The sequence below is a fragment of the Macrosteles quadrilineatus genome, unplaced genomic scaffold (assembly GCF_028750875.1).
Source record: "Macrosteles quadrilineatus isolate MER2022 unplaced genomic scaffold, UCM_ALF_1.0 Scaffold_2__2_contigs__length_208266976, whole genome shotgun sequence".
Taxonomy (NCBI): domain Eukaryota; kingdom Metazoa; phylum Arthropoda; class Insecta; order Hemiptera; family Cicadellidae; genus Macrosteles; species Macrosteles quadrilineatus.
In genome coordinates this window covers 69,877,220-69,901,469 of record NW_026542595.1, presented here as the reverse complement: position 1 = coordinate 69,901,469, position 24,250 = coordinate 69,877,220, and the positions used below count along the sequence as shown (strand labels likewise).

Genomic DNA, 24,250 nt, shown 5'->3' with positions numbered 1-24,250 from the left:
TTCCATGGAGACCGATTTTTAATATTTAATTTCTAAAAACAGCTGAAGTTTCAAAACAATGTTTGTTTCCCATGTTAATCTTATGGAGAAATACAAAACTTTAAAGGGCCCCAGGGCCTCACTCTCTAATTATTTCCCTAAAAAGAACGTTTCCTGCACAACTTCACGTTACGCTCTTTCCAATGACACCAAAAACATGTCAATCGGTTCAGTAGTTTCAGAGGAGTAATTGTCACAAAAATCCTGCTTGCGTATTAAATAAGTACGAGAGCACGCCCCGTGGTCGAAAAATCGACCAAAAGTATGTTTTGTGCAAACTTCTCTATTTTCACCCCACACTGTAAATAAAACATGTGATTGGAATGTCTTCCATTTGTTTTGATTTTCTGTTTATATTTTGTTGTTATTTCGTCATCACCATAGCAACCCATATGACCCATGTTAATTTTTTAAAATTTAAAATTCATTTTTTGTGCTTATTTTTGAGCCTATTTTAATTTATAAAGGGATTCTGCACACCTACAGGAAAATAGCTTTCTAACGGTATGCGTAGATTTTCCCTACGATACACACGAGCTGAGAAAAAAGGTTTTAAAGAAACATGCTTGCCTATTAATATATAGATAGATAGATAGATATCTGATGGTTCATTGATTATTGATTTGATTTAATAAGTGAGATTGTATATCTGTTGCTGTATCTAACCTTAATTCATTATTTAAAATGTCGATAATGTGAATAATTGTATTGAAAGATTTTGGTGAAAGATAAGTTAACATTCTATTCTAATAATGAATAACTGTTTACGAGCGTTTCATGGTAATTACATGTATATTTTCAACCAATCCTCTTACCTTAACCTACCCTCGACATAAACATAGTTTGAATGACGTTAAATTTAATAATTCTACGCTGATATACAAATATTTCAATTTAAAAACAACAATAAAAAAATAAGTTGTATATGCACTTGCCTTTGGTGCATGAATAGTAGGTGCTATAAATAGCAGGGCTAAGTATATTTCTGTTTGTTTTAGTAGTAAGAGTTTTGTTTGTTCACATAGTATATAATGAGATATTTTTATAATCAATGCTAAGTGAACAATGCTTTTTAGAAGCAGGATCACATGTTTCTTTTAATTCAAACCGTAATATTAACGATATGTTGTAAATTATTGTTTGCCTATGTTTGATTTTATCATTGAAATGTTTTTTTTTTATTTAATTAGTTAGTTAAAAGTTTTTGATAGGTACATTTATTGGAATTTAATCTTATTTTACACCGTTTTTCATTTCAGATTTCAAAAAGCACCATTTAAACATACATCAACCCCGGACGAAGGACGGGTACTCTGCTAGTATCATATAAAAATTCTTTTATGAGCATGTCAGCTGCTTTCCAGCTGGGGCCGAGGACATTCTACCTTCTGTATTTTTTTTGGTGCACCAACATTTTTTCAAAAGTAATCGTATCGTTAACGATCTACTTCAACAGAAGATATTTTTATTGAAAGACATTCGTTTTGGCGTGAACGCTCAATTCAGTCAAGATCAAGATCCCTCTCTCCCTATTTACTTATCCCTCTGTGCAACACCCGAGCTTGGACACGACGCCTTCCCCTAGCCTAACATAACCATAAAAATTGGTGAGTGACTCTCTTTTTCTTCATTCATTTAATTAAGTGTTTTCCAAGCTCTATGGTTCCCGACCTAATCGGGTGGTCCTTCGGATTTTTACTTATTTGTCACTCTCTGGTTTTGTAATTACTATATTTTATCCCCCCATTGAACATTCGGTCCCACGAGCCGGATTGTAAAACAATTGGTTGAACAAATGGATTGATTGCTTTAATCCTCACAGTCTATCTTGTTTTTGAAGTTGAGTGAAGAGAAACACCAGCTTTATTATGAAGAATTTTCCATCTTACAGGACTTGATGAAAATATGTTGTACAGTTTTATCTCTGTACTCGTTTTTATTGCATGAGTACCACAAAGATTTAGGCTATGTGCACTGCATGGTGTATTATGTGTTCAACTGCAGGGTAGCAAGAAAAATACCACTGTCATAACAGTCGATTGTCGAGTGTGATCTTCTTGTCGAGTGTGATCGTCTTGTGCGATTGTCGATTGTTCGTTCTTAAGGGCAAGTTTCTTTTTGCAAAAAAGGAGACCACAGCTTTTAAGATCTTTCTCCATTTTTACTCTTATTTTTTATTGCTCTTTTGCATAGCTGCATCGATTCCTCCTGCCCCTGAAGAGAAAGGCGCAGGTCTTTCCACTGGATGTAGTGTTTCAAATGGTAAGCACTGGATTCGTGGTTTTTAACTGTTTCATAATTTTTTTTTCCATTTGTCACTGAAGCCAGACTGACATACTTGTGATTGCTGTCTAGAAGATTCCACTGCATCATCTGATTCAAGTTCAAGCTTACCTACTACTACTTTAGACAACTGTTTGAAACTTCTTTATTGTCAAATATCATTAGTATCAACTGTGATGAACCACCAGAAAGTACTACAAACCCTGTTGTAGATTTGAAACGTTAGAGTAAAAAGAGAGAATTCACAACTATTGAACGGAAGAAACTAAAATTAGAGAAAGAAAAGAAATGTCATACAGTTCAACCTCCTTGTAATGAGTTTTTTAAATATAACTATACAACAAAAGTTAACGAAGATAGACTATCAATGAGTCTTTTTGGAACATCGAAGATTTAGTAGAAAGGAGGACTATTGTTTTTAATCAATGTGAAAGGTATGATGTGAAAGGACGAACTACTACCGGCCGAATTCAAACGGCCAAAAGCAAAAAGTTTGCAATACATTTTTTAACCACCCTAGGCTTTAACAAGAAAAATGATAAGTTTTATACCACTTTATTTTCAACGGATATAAATGCAACAACGCCAATAAAGAGCAAGAGGACCTCACCTAGCTATAATCAATCACATTAAAACCTTCCATCCTGAAGTAGCAAATTACAGGGGAGAACATACACCCAAAACTAGATATTTACCGAGTGATTCAAATATTATACTTATGTATGAAGACTTCATTAACAAACAACCAAAATTTAAGGCTGGCATTTCCTATGAGCTGTATGGACTCTTGAAAGAACAGAGAATTTCATTTGCACAGCTAGGACATGAAGAATGTGAGGTATGTGAAAACTTTAATTTGCACAACCACAATAAGGAAAATTTGGTTGAAGATTGTGACATTTGTAATACTTGGAAAATCCATAACAAACTAGTCAAAGGGAGTAGAAAATGATACAATGACAATGTGAAAAGACCACTGGGACTGGACTGGAGTGGCTGGAATATACAGCAGCTGAGAATTTTCAATGGGCGAATTTCACATTTTATTTTTATTTTTCAGTATATAAGTAATTTTTCAGATTTATGAGTGTTTAAGGTATTTTTCACGTGCCTTACAAAGTACCCCATGGATAATCTGTATTGTTATCAGAGAAGGAACATTTAAAACATCTTAACCAAGTTGATTGCCAGCAGACATTGGTTGCTTTTGTATAAAGGCTAATTTAAAAACAAAAGCTTCCAGATTTGTATATTTTGGGTTTTTTAGATAGTTCAAGACTTGTATAATAGACTTCAATGTACAGTATTTCATTGTAATAGACCTCCCTAGTATAGTCAGTATTTCATTGTAATAGTCATCACTTGTATAGTCCGCATTTCCATCATAATAGACTGTTCCGTCAAGTGTCTTTGTTTCATCTATTAATTTAAATGTCTTTGTATTTAACATCCCATCATATGACCATTATCCATTGTTGGATTCATTCATCGCGAATCACCTCTCATAACAACACCTACTCATTATTTCTCTCATAAATTAAACCTCTTTTATATCAAAACCCTCGACCTTTTACTCTTTATTATTAATAACACCGCACATTTTTGGTCCTATCGAGCCGCGGATTATATCTACGAACATTAGTGCGACTTTTTCTCAGTTTATTTTAAATGTCTCGGTTGAACGTATTTCATCCAACGTGAAGCCGCCAAGGACAATACCGCATCGCCATTTTGAACTTTTCGTCTACGTCACGATACAGTCCACACTCCTCTCATTCCAAGTGTTCAACATCGTCATCGTTCTGCTAGTTCCGCTCCGCATTCATCACTTCACTTCATTTCGTCTTCGTCTGCAACTTCAACTTCAAACGTCAAGAAATTGAAAAGTAAGGTTATGTTTGTTTGTACTTCGAAGACAATGCACCGCATCTCATCGTAAGTTATCAAAATAAATTAATATCAACTGAAATAATAAAGAAACCCTGATTTTATTTGTAACGGGTCTTATGATGATAACACCCAGAGTTACAAAGGATTTGTTTAGGCTATGTAATTGAAAAAGGAAAAGAATTAGTTAGGCTATAGGCCTACTAATTTTAAGTAACTAGCCTAGACAGTCTTGGCCTAAGCCTAGTACGATGGCATATTACGATCTGAGATTCTCATAAAAACAATAAATCTAAAGGAAAATAGGGGTAAATACAAATATATATTTAATTAAACGATAAATCAACTCACTTAAACGCCGGTAATAACTTCGAAATTAATAATAAGTCACCATTGCACAATGGATAATAACCGATCATGAAATACGTCGTAACTCAATAAATAACCAATAAAATCGAAATTTCTCAAGAATAAAAAGGTTTTAGAATCACTTTTTAATAAATAATAAACAGTTTTTAACATCAAAATCAATAATAATAATAATTGTAATAAACATAACCTGAAATGTCAAAACAAAATCAATATCTAGATACAAGATGGCTGAGGTATCTGGGGCTATCTTTCAGTAAAAAAAAAAGTACAGAGAAGACGAAAAATATGTAAAACATAGAGTTTTGATTGGGTGCAAAGATGAATTTTGACCTCTATGACGATTTTTCCATGTCACGTGGTTAGCTCTCAGCCAATAGCAAAATAGAAAATTAAATGAAACCAAAATTCTGAGTTTTGGAAGGGACGGAGATGGCCATTACGTGAAATCATGAGAGGGGACGCCTCGATCGGTCTCCTTTCTTCCCAGACTTGGCTCAGAGCGGTCGCGTTGCGACTTTGCTCTCCGATTTATTATCATGAAATTTAATTAATATTAATCTTTTAAAAGTGATTGATTGTGAAGTACTAAAAATATGTTTATAATTTCAAATAGTAAAAGTGAAACAGTAATAAAGTTCAATTAAATAAGTGAATTATAAGAGAATTGTAAGTACACTAGGAAATTGCACCACATGCTGCAAGTCAATGAGTAGGGATTAAATTACGCCCTTTGAAATAATAATCTGCTTTTCTACAACAAGGAAGTTTAATACGAGACTTAAAAACATTTATTACACAAAAGAAACTATAAATTCAATAGCCTCTGTGTCACCCTACCCTGTAATATAAGTTAGGTGTAGGATAGCCTCTTTGTTCCTATCCCTGAAATAATATAAGTTAGGCTTGATTATTAATCATAAATTCAATCATAATTTGTCCGAAACTTTTTTTTTGTAAAATGAAGTAACTTTTAATAAACCAATGTTAACATCAATTCGCCTTTTTATTGATATGTAGCTCCACCACGCACCCATAAAACGACCCTGAGATATATGAAAGAGCCCAAGCCCAATTAACTTACATGTGATCATTTAATAAGAGTACTTTATTTTTATTTTTTACTAAAAGGCATAGACCTTACAGTCAAAGCAAGTAAAGTAGAGTCAGTCAAATTAAAGTAAAATAAAGTAAGATAAAACAAAACGTTACAATTGGCGACCAGCAACGTGGGGCTGCATAATCAATAAAATTGTGTAAGATAGGCCTAGGCCTAAATCAATCAACAAAAATGAACACAGAGGAGGTGAACGAACCCGCAGAAGTTATGTTAGGCAAGGTTAATGCTCACTTTTTAGAAAAGGTAATAAAGTTTCCTACTGAAAGAGAGTTTGATCATGTTCAGTGTGTCACATTAGTAAGGGATAAATTGTTGAATAAAGCTCAAAAGAGAAAGGCAAAGTTTGACAAGAAAATCAAAGCAGTAACATTCAATATAGGAGATAAAGTATTAGTGAAAACTCATAACTTGTCAAATAAATTGGATAAGAAAATCAAGAAGTTCTTCTTGCTTTTTACTGGACCATATGTCATTGTTGAAGTCAAAATGGAAAATGCCTATAAAGTGAAAGAGTTAAATTCAGATAAAATAATAGGGACTTACAATGTCACACAGCTGAAAAAGTTCTATGAATGATCTACAATAGCTTGGGCCCTTATAATGCAAAAAAAAACAAGAAAAGATACACCTATAAAGCATGTTATTCCAATGAAACTTTATAAATAATTATTTATAAAGTCACAAAGTAAAAGTAAATTTTGTTTGATAATATTATTCTGTTGTAATAGTAATGATAGTAAATGATTTGAATAAAAGAAAAACAATATTGGAAAAACATAATTTATGACAAACAAACTTTAGTTAAGTAGGTACATAATACAAAAAACATACAAAAACAACACAGTAGGGGTAAATTGTATATAAAAAGGGTTAGAAAAAACGAAGAAGCAGGTACTCATTGGTACTCCTCAAAATAGTGTTACCACTCTGTGTCATATAAAAATAAATAAATAAATAAATAAATAAAGGTCTGATTGCATAAACAGGTTAGAGTAGCAAAACTTACGTTTAAAAAAGAGACAACCTAAGTTTTGTTATTGTAGTCGGTTTTAAATAAAGAAACCGATGACAATGAAAATCAACATTTTCTATTTGTTCTATTAATATTTTTTGAATTGTATAAGGTAGTTTTAAGAGGGTTTAAGTCTTGAATTGTAAATTAGGGAGTGAAATAGTTATTTGTGTAACTAGTGGTGAAAGTGGCACTTTGCTGCACACGAGAGCAATGTTTACGCACGAGCCGCAGGCGAGTGCGGAATGATCTCGAGTGCAGCAAAGGCCCTTTTCACTCGTGTTACACATTATATTTTTTCTACAGTCACTATAAAGCATATACATAATTAGTCTTTCAAACACTATATAACACGTTTTTAGGTTCAGCTGGCAACACAAATAGGTGCCCTAGAGAAAGTAGTACCCGCGGTCCGTATCACTCCGCTATTTTTCCTCGGCAAGAAATGTGCTCCGCGTTTTGAGAATATAGTTCCGTATGTTTTTGTAATTTGAAGTGGTTTCCGCGCATAAAAAATGCTTTAAAGGTATTTTCTTGTTTATTAAGATCGTAGGAATGTTTTAAAAACGTTTAAAAGAAAAGTCCAGAAAGTTCAGAAATACCGAAACTATAAACACGAAATGACAGGTTAAATCGTAGTTATAATAGTCAATCAGCTGCTCATAGTATTATTATCTTTAAGTGCTGCCAACCTATTTCCAAGCGTACACAAATTACGTGCATAATAGAACCACGCTGTTTTGTGTTGTTTCGTTGGAATCCTGATGTGCGGCAAAGTATAAACCGTACGGCAAATTATAAACCGTACGGCAAAGTATAAATATGCAGCAATTAGCAGCTTTCTGTACTATAAACAGTACAAGGAAGCCAACTTTATCGGGTGACTGTAGGAAAAAGTATTAAAAGTGCGAATGAAAGAAGAAAAAAATCTGTGCATAAAACATGCAGAGTGAAAGTGAGAAAGTAGTGAAAAAGTAATAAACCGTGAATTTATGGTAAATGCAAAATAGAAAGTGAATAGTGACCCAGGAATACAAAAGTGGTGTAAAAGTGCGTCAAAGGATCAATGTGGAAATAATAACCAACAGGATAACTCATTGAAGAATATATAAATATATTTTGACAAATAATGTTGAGAAGGAGAAGAAAAAGAGCTGAAGGACACCAGATGAATGGACATCAATGTAGAGTAAGGAACAACCATCATGAAAGGTATGTTTTATATATTTACTCAAATATAAATAAAGTCTTGAAATCATCTGGCCTCCATTGTTTAAATTTAATATTATGAGCTCTGATAAAGAAGAAGGAAGAAGAATAAAAAATTGTCAATAATAATGAACAGTAATGAGTTGTTGGTTACGTATATTTATACATAAAGAAGAAATTGATCCGGACTTTTTATTAAAAGTTAGAATTTACATCACCAAGAAGATTCCCCAAATAGTCACTATAATTGAAGCATTTTACCATGAATAGTTTTATAATAATGCAGTCTGCAAAACAATGAAAGTCACTTTCACTCAGAAAAAGAAAAATGCACAGTGAAGCTCGGACACTTAATCAATTTACAATTTTAATACCCGAAAATGGACATGTGGACTCTAATGTTAAGAGATTATTTTGTTAGATTTTAAGGAATATTGGGTGCTTTGTAGATTTAAGGTGTGTATAATCAAAAGTTGTGTCATTCAAATTGTCTTATCATATGTTAGCTTTAAGATGTTTTATAATTTTGTAAAAGGGTTTAGCGTTAGGTAGGTGGTTTTAAGATGAGGAAACAAACAAATCCTCTGACAGTATAGGTAATTTATAAAAAAAATATAAAAAAAAAAATGTAAACAATTTTTTTAAATTTGTTTAAAATTAGGGGGGTATCTGTAACGGGTCTTATGATGATAACACCCAGAGTTACAAAGGATTTGTTTAGGCTATGTAATTGAAAAAGGAAAAGAATTAGTTAGGCTATAGGCCTACTAATTTTAAGTAACTAGCCTAGACAGTCTTGGCCTAAGCCTAGTACGATGGCATATTACGATCTGAGATTCTCATAAAAACAATAAATCTAAAGGAAAATAGGGGTAAATACAAATATATATTTAATTAAACGATAAATCAACGCACTTAAACGCCGGTAATAACTTCGAAACTAATAATAAGTCACCATTGCACAATGGATAATAACCGATCATGAAATACGTCGTAACTCAATAAATAACCAATAAAATCGAAATTTCTCAAGAATAAAAAGGTTTTAGAATCACTTTTTAATAAATAATAAACAGTTTTTAACATCAAAATCAATAATAATAATAATTGTAATAAACATAACCTGAAATGTCAAAACAAAATCAATATCTAGATACAAGATGGCTGAGGTATCTGGGGCTATCTTTCAGTAAAAAAAAAAAAAGTACAGAGAAGACGAAAAATATGTAAAACATAGAGTTTTGATTAGGTGCAAAGATGAATTTTGACCTCTATGACGATTTTTCCATGTCACGTGGTTAGCTCTCAGCCAATAGCAAAATAGAAAATTAAATGAAACCAAAATTCTGAGTTTTGGAAGGGACGGAGATGGCCATTACGTGAAATCATGAGAGGGGACGCCTCGATCGGTCTCCTTTCTTCCCAGACTTGGCTCAGAGCGGTCGCGTTGCGACTTTGCTCTCCGATTTATTATCATGAAATTTAATTAATATTAATCTTTTAAAAGTGATTGATTGTGTAATAACTGTATTACTAATTAAATAAGTTAAAAGGGAACCCGATACTTGGGACAACTTACTAAATTGCATGACAACTCCGACTGCCGTTCCACTCCGCTTCGTGCCATCGTTCCTAGTCGGTGACGTCACTCAGCAGTGCAGCCAACCACACACACAAACTCAATATTCTTCCGGCAATGTAATATAGCCTTATATATTACACTCGCCCAAACTTAAAATAAAACTCTTCTCTAACGGCCTAACCTTTTTCTTTTAGACTAAGCCAAATCAACAATTTTTTTTTCTTCTTTTACAATTTTTTTTGTTTGTTTATAAGCTTCAAAAAATACTTCAGTAATACTAAATAAACTTTTCTTCTTCAAATAAAATAAACATAAAATCTTCTCTCTCTAACTCGGCCTTTTAACTTAAAGGTCGAGCCGCTTCGGCTTTTGCACAGTCCTTTGAGATCTCCGAAGTGATGGCGGGCTGCACTGCTGGCTGGGCTGCACTTCGGGATGCTCTTCTGTAGTGTGCGTAGCTGGAGATTTTGGTAGGCCTACACTCCGTTGTTGTCTTGGTGATGTATTCCGAGTTTCCATAACACGAGGTGATCGCTCTGGCGGAGTTTGTATTCCCACAGCAGACTTGTTCTCAGGGGATTTGATCGGAGATTGCACTACCGGCCTATTGACTGTAACTTCCTCTTCCTCAGTCAACTTACTAGATCTCAAATGATCTGCGTGGCAGAAACGTATTTTACCTCCCAGGACGCTCACCACATAAGTAGACGGACTTTTCCGCTCCAAAATTCTCCCAGGAATCCAAGAAATGATCTCCTGCCGTACTGACTTCACAAGCACCCTTTCTCCCTCCACAAAGGATCTGAAACTTCCCCGATGGTTATCGGCTGCTTCCTTCTGCGCCTCCCTCTTCTTATCAATGGCTGACAATAAACAGGGTTTAAGCATTGTCAACTTAGTTCTCGGTTTCCATTGAAGGAACAATTCCGCAGGGGTAACACCAGTGACAGTACTGGGTGTGTTGCGAAATGCAAAGAGGAAATTATCCAATTTATGTTGTAAAGAAATGGTCTCAGAACCACTAGCCATAACCTGTCTTTTAAGGTTCTTCTTGACTTCCTGTACAAATCTTTCTGCAGCCCCATTCGAGGCAGGATGGTAAGGAGGTGAGAGCGTAAACTTAATACCGTTGTTGCTCAGAAATTCTCTGAATTCCCCACTAGCAAAATTGGGACCATTATCACTGACCAATTCTTCGGGTAGGCCAAAAGACGCAAACAGCGTACGCAGTTTTTCAATGGTTTTAAACGATGTAGTAGATTTCATGATAAACACTTCTAGCCATTTGCTAAAACTATCAACAACTATGAGCATTTGTTGTCTTGTTAGTGGATCTTCCGCATAATCCACGTGGATGCGCTGCCACCTACTTGAAGCTCTAGGCCACTGACATAATGGCACCTTAGCCACAGCATTCCTTGTACACTGACACACATGACATGAGAGAACAGTCTCTTCAATTGTTTTATCAATTCCCGGCCACCAAACAAAGCTTCGGGCTAACATTTTCATCCTATTTATTCCGGGATGCTGATCATGCAGCAATTGGATAACGGCACTCCTCAGTTTCTCTGGCACCACTACTCGACTATCCCATAAAACACACTGGTTCTCTACGGACAACTCATCCCTTCTTCGAAAATAAGCAACCAGCTCAGAATCTTGACTATCACGCCATCCATGCCAAATGAAATCTCTGACCCTTGTCAAAACAGGATCAGTATCAGTAAGTCGAGCGATATCCTTAGCAGTAATAGGATTGAGATCACTCACCAATTTGAAACAGTCAAAGGCCTCTACCAGGGAAGAAACATGAGAGATGTAGTTGGAATCCAGCTCCAATTGGTCGTCATCAGGTAACGGTAATCTCGAAAGAGCGTCCGCATGTGGCAAGTCCAAGCCACGGCGGTACTTTACTTCAAAACTGTAGGCGGAGAGGATCAGGGCCCATCGTTGAAGACGCGCAGCGGCGACACAGGGAACTCCCCGCTTATTTCCAAAGATTGTCACTAAAGGAGCATGGTCAGTCTGTAACACGACATTTTTCCTACCGTAAATATATTTATGGAATTTTTTTACTCCAAAAACAAGAGCCAAAGCTTCTCTATGCAACTGTGAATAATTTCTTTCACTAGCACTCAAGGATTTCGATGCGAAGGCAATAGGCCTCTCTACTCCATCAATAAGGTGCGAAAGCACGGCACCAACACCTCGTGGACTTGCGTCACAAGTCAAAACTAATGGTCAATTTACATCATAATGAACTAAGACATCTGAAGACAATACCCATGTCTTACTTTCTTGAAAAACAGAAGAACATTGGGATGACCATACCCACGGTGCATCCTTACGAAGTAGATCGTAAAAACAGCTAAGTTTGTCTGAAAGATTGCAAATAAACTTCCCATAATAATTTATAAGGCCTACATAGGCTCTTAACTCTTCCTTTGAAGTTGGCTCGGGTGCATTCCGAATCGCCTCCAAAATACCCTCCTGCGGGCTGATCCCTTTGGACGACAAACAGTAGCCTAGGTACTGTACTGACGGCTGTAAGAATTTACATTTAGAATCATTTACCTTGACTCCATAACTTTGAAGACGTTGAAGAACACTCTCCAAGCGTGACAACGCTTCCTCTTGCGAAGATCCACCCACCAGTACGTCATCCAAATATGCCACCAGGTAGGCCACCAATAATTTTGTCCATGGCCGCTTGAAAGAGAGCCGGAGCCGAAGACAAACCATACGGCAGACGTCGCAAACGCACTAAGCCTTTGTGCGTAGTTAGAGTCAAGAGTGGTTGGGACTCATCCGCCACAGGAAGTTGGAGATACGCTGCCTCCAAGTCCAAAACTGAAAACCAGCTACAACCTGCTAGAGTAGCAAAAATGTCCTCCGGTTGAGGCAAGGGATAGTGTTCCGACTGGATCACTTGATTAAGAGTTACTTTAAAGTCCCCGCAGAGTCGCACCCCACTTTTCTTCTGAATCACCACAATATGAGTAGCCCACTGAGAGCTGGTAACGGGATAAGCAATACCTTCAGCAATCATCCTATCAATCTCATCTTCTACTGATTTACGCAACGCGTAAGGAACAGGGCGATATTTACAAAATTTTGGCACAGCATCCTCTTTTAGCACAATACGTGCCTCAACATCCTTAATTTCACCAGGACCTCCTTTGAACACAGAGGCATACTTTTGTTTCAAACCAGAAACGACTTTAGGCTCATCGGCCTTACCTAGGGTTAGGTTAGGTTCACCACCTTTAGATTTAACACTGCCTGATAGGCTATTAAAATTACAAGTAAAAATAGATTTCCAGTCAAAAGCAATATGTTGTAGCCAACTACGGCCTAGAAGCATAGGCTGATTCGTACGATCAATCTTAACGACTATCATAGGTAACTGATAAGTCTGGTCCATGTAGGTTACTTTGACTAAAGCTTGTCCAATAACATTGACTTCATTGCCTGAATATGTAAGCAACTTGATATCTACAGTACTCAATTGTACATGAGGGAAATATTTGTTAAACAATTCTTGAGGGCACACAGTTAGTGCCGAGCCAGTATCAATTTCCATTAATACGGATACATTCTCTATTTCTAGGCTTACCTTAAAGGCAGAAACATTATCACCAGAATTCATACTGTACAAAGACAAACTTTCAAACTCCACTTCATCTGGACCACCACTAGGCCTAGGCCTATTTTCCTCTTCCATCTGATGGATTTTAAATTTACCACTTTTTATGGAATTTTTCACTGGATTTTCATTTTTGAACCTGCAAACCTTACTGATGTGACCCAACTTTTTACACCCATGGCACTTGTAATTACTATACGGGCAATTATTAGCCCTATGCTCTGGATTGCCACAACGAAAACACTTATTTATCTGAGACATATCTCCCTTCACATCACTTGAATTTGATTTAGATCCCGCACTGTGAAAATTTGAACCTCGGTTGGAAACACGTGCATTCTTCTTGACCTGAAACCTGGAAATTTCCTGAACACTTGTATTCGAGAATAGACCTGTTTGTTTCTCGGCCTGTTCAAGCCTGAGTGCAAGAGCCAACGTTTTCTTCAAATCCATTTCTTCGGAAAGTAATTTTTGACGAATTGCTTCATTTTTAATTCCCGAAACTAACTTGTCTCTCAGTGCGTCCGATAAGAATGTTCCAAAATCACACGTCGAAGCCAAATGCTTCACTGCCACTACGAACTCTGCAATACTTTCAGATTGTTTCTGGCATCGACTATAAAAAGTATAACGCTCAGCGACCACAAGGCGTTTAGGAGAATAATGATCTTCCAAGATTTTGCTCAAATTATCGTAAGATTCTTCATCAATCTTCTTAGGAGAAATAAGATCGGTGAGGACGGCTAATATTTTAGGGCCTATTACAGTAATCAAGATGGAGACCTGCTTCACGTCCTTGACCTCGTTGGCCTTGAAAAAGTGTTTCAAACGTAACAAATACGAACTAATATCTTCTTCGTACGGATTAAACTCCGATATCCGACCGATACTAGACATTTCACGCACACGCGGATTTAATTTCGTCGCCAAATGTAATAACTGTATTACTAATTAAATAAGTTAAAAGGGAACCCGATACTTGGGACAACTTACTAAATTGCATGACAACTCCGACTGCCGTTCCACTCCGCTTCGTGCCATCGTTCCTAGTCGGTGACGTCACTCAGCAGTGCAGCCAACCACACACACGAACTCAATAATCTTCTGGCAATGTAATATAGCCTTATATATTACAGATTGTGAAGTACTAAAAATATGTTTATAATTTCAAATAGTAAAAGTGAAACAGTAATAAAGTTCAATTAAATAAGTGAATTATAAGAGAATTGTAAGTACACTAGGAAATTGCACCACATGCTGCAAGTCAATGAGTAGGGATTAAATTACGCCCTTTGAAATAATAATCTGCTTTTCTACAACAAGGAAGTTTAATACGAGACTTAAAAACATTTATTACACAAAAGAAACTATAAATTCAATAGCCTCTGTGTCACCCTACCCTGTAATATAAGTTAGGTGTAGGATAGCCTCTTTGTTCCTATCCCTGAAATAATATAAGTTAGGCTTGATTATTAATCATAAATTCAATCATAATTTGTCCGAAACTTTTTTTTTGTAAAATGAAGTAACTTTTAATAAACCAATGTTAACATCAATTCGCCTTTTTATCGATATGTAGCTCCACCACGCACCCATAAAACGACCCTGAGATATTAAAGAGCCCAAGCCCAATTAACTTACATGTGATCATTTAATAAGAGTACTTTATTTTTATTTTTTACTAAAAGGCATAGACCTTACAGTCAAAGCAAGTAAAGTAGAGTCAGTCAAATTAAAGTAAAATAAAGTAAGATAAAACAAAACGTTTTATCTTACTTACTCCTCAGTCTTCGTCCTCATCCTCAAATTACTCCATCCATTTATAATATCTTTACTTACTTAACTCATTGAACGATCTAGGCCTAACTTTCAAAATGAGATTTTAACATTTTCCAATAGATGCAAATTGCAATTAAATAAATTAAATACCATCAGTGAGTATATTCAATCATGTCCACCAGAAATAACAGAAGCTCAAACCACTAAACTTAACCTTAATTTGCAAGAAGCTAAAACAATTTCTGCCAATTTTGAAGCTAACCTTGATAAGCTTCTTGATGTTGATGACGACAATAACGTTTTTTCTGACAATGAAGAAGCTATTTTAAAGCTCCAGAACGACATATCAGAACTCTCAATAAACATTCAAACCGAAATTTCTCTTTTAATTCAGAACTTTAATGATGAACACTTGTCAAATAACTCTGTAGCATCAAACCCAACCTCTAGGCCTACTCATAGCGTTGTAAAATTGCCCAAGCTAGAACTGAAGTCCTTCAATGGTGACACTAAAACATGGATATCCTACATTAACCTTTTTGATACTACTATCCACAATAACAGTAGCTTATCCCTTGTTGAAAAACACCAGTACTTGATAAGTTCAATTGAAGGCGAAGCCTTACACCTAATCAAATCCCTACCGATCTCGTCCGGCAACTATACAGTAGCCTATAATGCTTTACGGGAAAGATATCACTCGAAGCGTAGGCTAATCTCTGTCCACCTCAGTAAAATTGTCGATTTGCCCAATATTACTGAAAACTCAATCAAAAACCTCAGATCATTTTTAAATGAGTTTAATGAAAATGAACAAGCTCTTAGTGTTCTTGGCTATAATGTCATGGAAGACAACTACCTACTAAGTATGTTGATCTTACGAAAAATGAATTCCAATCTCTGTCAAGTTTTCGAATCAAAACGCATAAATTCTTCTGATTTTCCTCAAGCTAGTGAAATAATCAAATTCCTCAAAGATTTTTGTAACAAAAGTGAAGATGCATCTCTATGTCACAGTCAGCAAGCAGCTCCTCTCGAAATATCCAACCCTCACCAAGTTCCACGTCAAATTGATGAATCAATTCAGTTTCAACATCCTCCTATGGCTTTGATATGTACTTCAAATGATTTGAAATGTTTTTGCTGCCATAAAAATCACAAAATATACAGTTGCCCTGTCTTTAATAGTAAAACCCCTCAAGAAAGACTTAAAGTTGTACGCAACTCAAAACGCTGCACAAATTGTCTTGGTAATCACTTTGTTAAACGCTGCAAGTCTACTAATACTTGTAAGACCTGTTTGAAACTTCATCACACACTCCTACATTTTTTGAAGCCTACTAAGCCTATGGCTGATAACAGAAATCACTCCAACCAAGAACAAAAAGAAGCAATAGCAAACTCAAAACCTTCGAAACTGACAGCTGTAACTCCTGGCCATTTTCTTATCAACTCTTCTCTGACAACTTTTCCTGACCCAACAAAGATCTCACCTCTTATTGATAATTTACCTCAAATCTTCACCCAAAGCCTATGCTGCCGTTGGAGCCAAGAATATTTTAAGACCCCTCCTCAGCGTTGTTTCAAGTGGAACCTCAAGAAAGAAAACCTCAATGTGTAGACCCTGTTTGTTAAAACACATCAGCTCCTCCTATGCAAGACCAGCGATAAAAGTGTTTCCCATCCCTTAAATGTGTTCCTCAGACAATCAATTTTACATAAATACCCCCCTCAGTTTTTGTTTTTGTTAAAAGTAATATCTTAATTTGTTGAACCCCATTGGTTCAAAGGGGGCGGTATGTTCCGTCAAGTGTCTTTGTTTCATCTATTAATTTAAATGTCTTTGTATTTAACATCCCATCATATGACCATTATCCATTGTTGGATTCATTCATCGCGAATCACCTCTCATAACAACACCTACTCATTATTTCTCTCATAAATTAAACCTCTTTTATATCAAAACCCTCGACCTTTTACTCTTTATTATTAATAACACCGCACATAGACATTTTTGCATCTAAATAATCATTGCACAATTTAAGACTGACTATTCTCTGCTGGTTACCATGTGGATTGCATAACTTTTATCTGCCATTCAAACTATCACCATAGACAAAAAGAATCCTTTTTGTCTATGCTATCACCCACTTCATTGTATATATAAATGCCTTTTATTCTATTCTACATTCATTGCAGTAGTTATTTTTAATTATAGCTATTTTAAAACTGTATGTAATGGCAACTCGAAGTAATCTTAAAAATCCATTCACTAAACAAGATCTCAAATCAAGAATACAAGCATTATGAACGATGTCGGACCACCATGGCTTAGCCATCTTAACTGTATGTAGATAATGTATAATATGTATTATAATGTGTGCAGTAAGTTTGAATACCAGTACAGACCATTGGAATTTTTGGAATATTCTAATGTAAAGCAAGAATGTGTTAGACATATGCTTAAATAACCTGGAAGTTACTCATTCCAGTCATCTGAGTAACATCAAGGATAAAAAGAGTAACTCTAGGCCTACAATAAATGGAAAGAGCACGTTATCCTCAACCAAATTACCTAATAGTACTAATGATCCTGTAAAGCCAACAACTGCATGTAATTTTGCTCAGACTGATACCACTTATTCTATGCTCTGTGACTGATACACACTACATCAGCATTTAAACAACTCAAGAACTTCTAAGGGAAAACTGGATTACTGATAATACTTTAAATAGTTATTTCCACTTAATAAATGACAGAATCCTGTCATAAACTCGACCTTGACCAACTGTAAACATCACATGTATGCTGACGACTTACAAATCTATGACCATTTTACTGCAAAAAACGAAAATGACTGTGTCAGAAGGATCAATAAAGATGTAATACTACCTTGAGGCAAAAATCTTGAAATTAAATTATCAAAGATTCATCAAAATTTTGTCATTGGTTTTTTTTTTAATTTTGAAATCAGGCTCCCGAAATATTTTACATCAGATTTTAAATTTGTGTCATGATTTACATTTACACACGAACGGGAGCGGTACATCGTAAGGATGGAAAATAATATTATTAAGAGAATGAAAAGATTAGTTGAAACTCACCTTTGGTTATGTTCCGTTGGCTCACAAGCACTTTTGTTGCAGTTATAAATTAATTTTCTAAAATCGTACAGGCACTATAGAATTAACTATAGACAAAAACAATTGAATATTGAAATAAGTATTTCACTTAATTGGAAGTACTTTATGACTAAAAATCTGATATTGCAACAATGCGAGTAACAAACGACGCAAAATTACAAACTGAACTGAGTTCAGTGTAACTGACAAACACAAAGAAAGAGGTTAGGATTTGAAGGCGTGCATTTTGGCGTCTGGTGTCGCTTGGTCGAACTGCATCATGGGCACTCGTACTGGTTGTTTTGATAACCCTGATTCAGGGCGGAATCTGGGAACTCTAAAAGGGCAGTATTTTTTTGCCCTTGAATCGGCCAATCCTAAACAATGAATAAACGAATTTGCCATCTTGTAGATTTGAGGGCCTCGCGGTGGCCATCTTGGAAAACCCCGAGTTCCGGTTGTCCGATTTTGGTAGACTTTTTTCCTGGTACTTTCTACAACTATTACAACCAATAACCGTTGAAAAACCATTTGTTGGAATTTGTTCTGTCTCAAGTGCCTATATCTACCCGACTACAAGGGATTTAATGTGTAGGGGTAGGCTGATCCAAAGACGGCAAGCGGTAACAACAAAAGCCCTTTCATAACGGTGGTCACATGATGAGGTATAGGCAATGTGGTAGAAGAAGAACGAGAAATTCGTGAACTACCTTGAGACACAGTAATTTAATGTATGTGGATGGAATTGTAACCATGTTATCAGACCATGGTGGCCAATGTTTGAGAATTGCATCTCCCAACCTTAGCTACGGAAGGAAAATTGTGTTTTTTAAAGAAATTTTGATCAGGAAAAACCATTTTCTCCATCATCTGCCCATAGTACTCAACCCTCAAACATTTCAATAAAAAAAAAAATAAATAAAAAAATATATATATATATATATATATATATATATTTGGTGAGTGCAGTTATCCGTCTGTTGTGAATAACTGAACCTTTTTAGAAAATAAGGCTTTAATAAACTTAAATTCTTACATAGCTGGAAATGTAAACAAATCTCTAATACAAACAAGTAAATAAATACTTCAGCTGATTACTAGAGACAGGAATTCATAACATTCTCCCCCTCAAAATTTAAACAATGTAATCAGCGAGGTAACTTGGTGGTTTTCTTGATCTTTTCGGCCTTTCTATAGGTTGGTTTTCTTCAGAGTCTTGTTCAGGAATGAAGTTTGGTTGATTATCATCATTTGGATAATCATCATGGTCTTGAATATCAAATTGAGTGACATTCTGTTCTGGGTTCACATTTGGTTCTGGATTGATGTTCGGCTCTGGAATGACATGTGGTTGTGATTCATCTGTCACCAGTTGAGGATTATCTTTTAGCGTTGGAAGGCCTTGGTTTTCTAGTAGACTTACATCCCCCCTTGGAGATAGGTGCTTGAGTGGATACAGTTGACTTTCTTCCATCATTGTGTTTAACCAAGGCATAATGAGGATTAGCATCCAACAGCTCGACTTCCTCAACTAAAGGATCAAATTTTGATGGTCGGACATTTCTTTTTAAGAATATCGGTCCTGGTTTCATGAGCCAAGCTGGTAGTGAGGTGCCATTGAGGGATCGCCGAGGATGAATGAAAAACCTTTCATGTGGTGTACTGTTAGTCGAAGTGCACAAAAGAGATCTTATGGAGTGCAATGCATCATTGAGTACAACTTCCCATTGTTCTACCTTTAGTGACCTGGACTTCAGAGCTAACAAGATTGCTTTCCACAATGTTCCATTGAACTTTTCAACTTGGCCATTTCCTGCTGGATTATATGGAGTTGTTTGACTGGTGGCTATTCCTCTTTCATGAAGGTAGTCTCTGAGTTCTTTTGAAAGAAAAGATGTCCCTCTGTCTGAATGAATGTAGTTTGGCATTCCAAATATTGAAAATAGATTTTCTAAACAGCGAACTACTGTGTTTGAGGACATATCACTGCATGGATATGCAAAAGGGAAGCGTGAATATTCATCGATTATTGTCAATAGATATCGATTTCGTGTGCAAGATGGCAAAGGACCCTTAAAATCTACATTAACACGTTCGCTACTGAGCGTCGCATATATGCGACGCCGCGGTCATTGCCACAGACCGAGGTATACATTTGAATCTTACACATAGACCGGCTGTCACTTGGATAACAGTACACACAGACCACGGGCGAAAACCTGTAAAACAGTGATCATTTACATTGTAATACGCTACAATCGTGTTTGTAAATAAATTATTCTTGTTTTTTTGTATTTTTTATAAACTTTAGTAATGTCGCATATTTGCGACGCCCGGTCTACAGCGAAGACAATAGTGAAAATTATCATAGTTTTCTTGAAATAGACTAAACGTCGCATATATGCGACAGTTCATTTTTTTGTGTTTTAAGGTGAAAGTAAGTAAAAAAATAAACAGATTATTCAAGAACAGTTTATAACTGAACAAATATAAAAGCTACATAGGATAATGCAGCATACATACATACAGTGATGCAGAAAAGTAAAGACCAGTTTTCCAACTATCATATGACGTCACCAATCATCATATCCACAGACCAAGCGACGCAGTTGTGCGTCAGACATCTCTGTAGACCACTGCAGGGAATTCAGTGCCTTCAAATAGACCACTACAAAGATATAAGCACTTTAATAACATTAGAACCCCGACGCAAATATGCGTCGGCAGTCTATTTTAATGTGACTAGTCTATGGCGATTTAATGTAGTTAATGCGACGGCAGTCTATGGGTGGAAACCGGCCGTCGCATATGTGCGTCGCTGGTCCATGTGAATGGAAAATTTCGTACTATTGCAGTAGCGAACGTGTTGTCGCTCAAAAGGTTTTGTGGCCTTGATAAGGTGAGCATTTGTAGTTTTATAGAAACGAGGTTTAATCTCTGCACACATTGGGCATTTGTTTGTCATTGTTTTAACATCCTCAACCGAGTAAGGAAGGTTTTTACTTTTTACCCAGTGGTACATCCTAGTGATACCAGGGTGGCAGAGTGACTGGTGAAGTGCAAAAAGCTTGTCATCACAATTTATGTTTGTGACAGCTCCACAAACGCGTGAAAATGCATCTGCGGTAACGTTTTCTTTACCTGGTCTGTACTGTATGTCAAAAGAATAAGGTGACAACTCAAGACGCCATCTAGTGATTTTCTCATTCTTTATTTTACTAGTATGCCGACTGTTGAACACAAACGACAAAGCCTGCTGATCGGTGATTAATAGAAAATGTCGCCCAATGAGGAAATGTCTCCACTTCTTTAGAGATTCGACTATGGCTAGGGCTTCCTTCTCAATAGACGAATGACGTTTTTCACAATCTGTCAATGTTTTTGAAAAGAAAGCGACAGGTCTACCCTTTTGACTTAACGTGGCAGCGATAGCGAAGTCTGATGCATCTGTTTCCACAACTAATGGAGAATTATCATCAATCACGGTGAGTATTGATTTTCCTATGTCTTGTTTAATTTCCTGAAAAGCCAAAGCTGGCAAAGATGAGGACAATATAGGAAAAGATTTGCAATCAATCAGAGGCCGAATCTTGTTTGAGAACTTAGGAACCCACTTTGAGTAGTGAGAAAATATTCCTAATGCACGTTTTAATTGAGATGCATTAACTGGCAATGGTAAATCTAACAAGGGTTTCAGACGATCTGGATCTGCTTGCATAGACTGGTAGCGAATTTGATATCCTAAGATTGATATTATGTCTTGAGAAAATTTGCTCTTCTCATTGTTTAGAGTAATATTATATTTCTTAGCTACCTTTAAGAATTTATTCAGCCTTTCATCATGTTCTGACTGAGTTTTTCCGGCTACGGTTATGTCATCAATGAAAGCCCACACCCCTTCTAGTTTTTCAGTGGAAATAATCTTATCAATCGTGCGCTGAAAAGCAGACACACCATTTGTTACACCAAATGGAACCCTACAGAACTGATAAAGTTTTCCTGCTGCCTCAAATGCTGTGAAGCATTTTTCATGTTCCGATATTGGTATTTGATGGTAAGCCTCCTTTAAATCTATAGTACTGAATACTTTATTTTCTGCTATTTTACTAGCTATGTTTTCAATATTAGGCAAGGGGTAGGCATCTAATAGGGTAAACTTATTTATAGTTTGACTATAATCTATTACTAATCGCTTTTTATGAGTTGAGCTTTTGGTAACAAGCACTTGTGCACGCCAGGGAGATGAACTTTCTTCAATTATACCACTTTGAAGGAGTTTTTGCACTTCAGTGTTGATGAACTTTTCATCATCATTAGAATACCTACGAGACTTAGTTGCAATGGGCTTACAGTCAGGTGATAGATTATGAAAAAGGCGTGGTGGTTCTACAGAAGCACAGGCAACATTACAAATGGACATAGGTAACTTATCTCCTCCAAAATCTAGGTTCACTGAAGAATGCAGTTTCAACCAATCATGACCAACCAATATGTCAGTGCACAGATTGTCAATAACAAACAGTTGTACTCTCTCATAGTTATGGTCAGAGAACTCTAAGTTCACAGAAACATAACCTTTGATAGGTGACTTAAGGTTAGTGGAAGCCATAGATACCTGTTTCCGTTCTGGAATTACATGAAAACCATTTTCAATTACCACAGCTCGGTTTATAAAACTATCGGTACTTCCAGTATCAACCAAAACTTCAACAGGAATTTTATTCGCATAACCCCGCACAACTGCTTTTGACAGTCCATTGGAGGCAGCTGCACATGAAAGTGTGGTTACTACCAAAGAAGAGGCATTAAAGGTCTTACCTTGAGCTTTCATCAACCTGCATACCTTCACAAAATGTCCCCTTTTCTTACAACCAGAGCAAGTAGCATCTTTGGCAGGACAGTCGTTTCGAGTAAAATGACGCCGGCCACCGCAGTAGAAACACTTCTGTTTAAAGTTTTTCGCTACAGCTGCTGAAGTAGGAGACTCTTCAGGATCTATATTTTCATCCAGTTGATATGGTAGTATTGACGAAGTGTTGCAGTATGTAACTTCAATTTGGTTTGGAGATCTATATGCTTCACAGCTCTTCTGTGCAGACTCAAGTGAACGTGAAATGTCCTCAGCTTCTTTTAATGTCAAGGACGGTTTTTCTAGTAGTCTTTGTCGAATTTGGGGGTTCATAATTCCACTTATAAAGGCATCTCTAACGGCTTCATCTCGATAAGTATTTCCATCTATGGCACGAAAATTGCAATCCTTACTTAGAAGTTTAAGCTCTTGTAGATACTTGTCTATGTTTTCTTCTTTCTTCTGCTTGCGGTTTGCTAGCATGTGTCGAGCATAAATTTCATTCTTCTTAGGATTATAAATAGTTTGCAAAATTTCAACTGCTGACTTAAACGTGGAACATTCAGAAATATACTCGTAGACATTGTAAGAAAGAAAATTAATCAACACGTTAAGTTTCCTCTCTTCAGTAACTTCTGAGTCAGATATGAAATTTTCAAGTGTCCTGAACCAATGTTTGAATGCTCTACTTGCAGAAGGATTTTCAGGATTAATATCAAACCTGTCTGGTTTTAAAAGTCTTTCCATTTTGATTTTGATTATTTAATTATCTTGATAAGTTTAAGTTTATTAAATTTGTTGTGAATAACTGAACCTTTTTAGAAAATAAGGCTTTAATAAACTTAAATTCTTACATAGCTGGAAATGTAAACAAATCTCTAATACAAACAAGTAAATAAATACTTCAGCTGATTACTCACTCACTCACTCACTCCCATGGCCATTTATGCCCAAGGCGGGATTTGGCCGCACCAACAACTGCTTTCCATCTCTCTCGATCTTCTGCCTCTTCCACTTCTGCCCCCACTTCTCTGACGTCCCTGGAAACACTATCCCACCATCTCTTCTTGGGCCTTCCTAATGGTCGTTTCCCTTCTGGCTTTCCTATACTTGCTTCTTTTAGTAGTGAACCTCGTTCTCTCCGTAGTGCGTGTCCTGCCCACCTTATTCTCCTTGCTTTCACGTGTGCTACTACATCATAATCATTGTACATATTCCTTATCTCCCTATTATGCCTTTTTCTCCATTCCCCATTTTCTTGTATTGGTCCATATACCATTCTTAAAATTTTGTTTTCAAAAACAATCATTTTGTTTTCTTCTTTTTTATTTAAAATCCAAGTTTCAGCT

At 36.1% G+C, this 24,250-nt stretch overlaps 2 protein-coding genes across 2 annotated transcripts; both read right to left on the bottom strand.

Annotated features, from left to right (window-relative positions):
• Positions 1-9,846: 9,846 nt before the first annotated feature.
• Positions 9,847-12,167, bottom strand: LOC128984396 (uncharacterized protein K02A2.6-like). Its single transcript, XM_054403714.1, has 2 exons — positions 12,079-12,167; positions 9,847-11,548 (listed from the first exon to the last, which is right to left on the bottom strand). Exons 1-2 carry the CDS (start codon positions 12,165-12,167, stop codon positions 9,847-9,849), a joined length of 1,791 nt encoding a protein of 596 aa, XP_054259689.1.
• Positions 12,164-14,047, bottom strand: LOC128984395 (uncharacterized protein K02A2.6-like). Its single transcript, XM_054403712.1, has 2 exons — positions 13,659-14,047; positions 12,164-12,794 (listed from the first exon to the last, which is right to left on the bottom strand). The coding sequence occupies exons 1-2, from the start codon at positions 14,045-14,047 to the stop codon at positions 12,164-12,166; spliced, it is 1,020 nt and encodes a 339-aa protein (XP_054259687.1).
• Positions 14,048-24,250: the final 10,203 nt, after the last annotated feature.

What these genes read in the sequence shown, in the direction of transcription:
- LOC128984395 (XM_054403712.1), bottom strand. Translation starts at nt 14,047, where the DNA reads ATGTCTAGTATCGGTCGGATATCGGAGTTTAATCCGTACGAAGAAGAT. An exon ending in TCGGACGCACTGAGAGACAA is followed by an intron (nt 12,795 to 13,658) that starts GTTAGTTTCGGG and finishes TAATTTTAATAG; the next exon opens with CCTATCAGGCAGTGTTAAAT.
- LOC128984396 (XM_054403714.1), bottom strand. Translation starts at nt 12,167, where the DNA reads ATGACGTACTGGTGGGTGGATCTTCGCAAGAGGAAGCGTTGTCACGCT. An exon ending in TTCAAAGTTATGGAGTCAAG is followed by an intron (nt 11,549 to 12,078) that starts GTAAATGATTCT and finishes TATTTACGGTAG; the next exon opens with GAAAAATGTCGTGTTACAGA.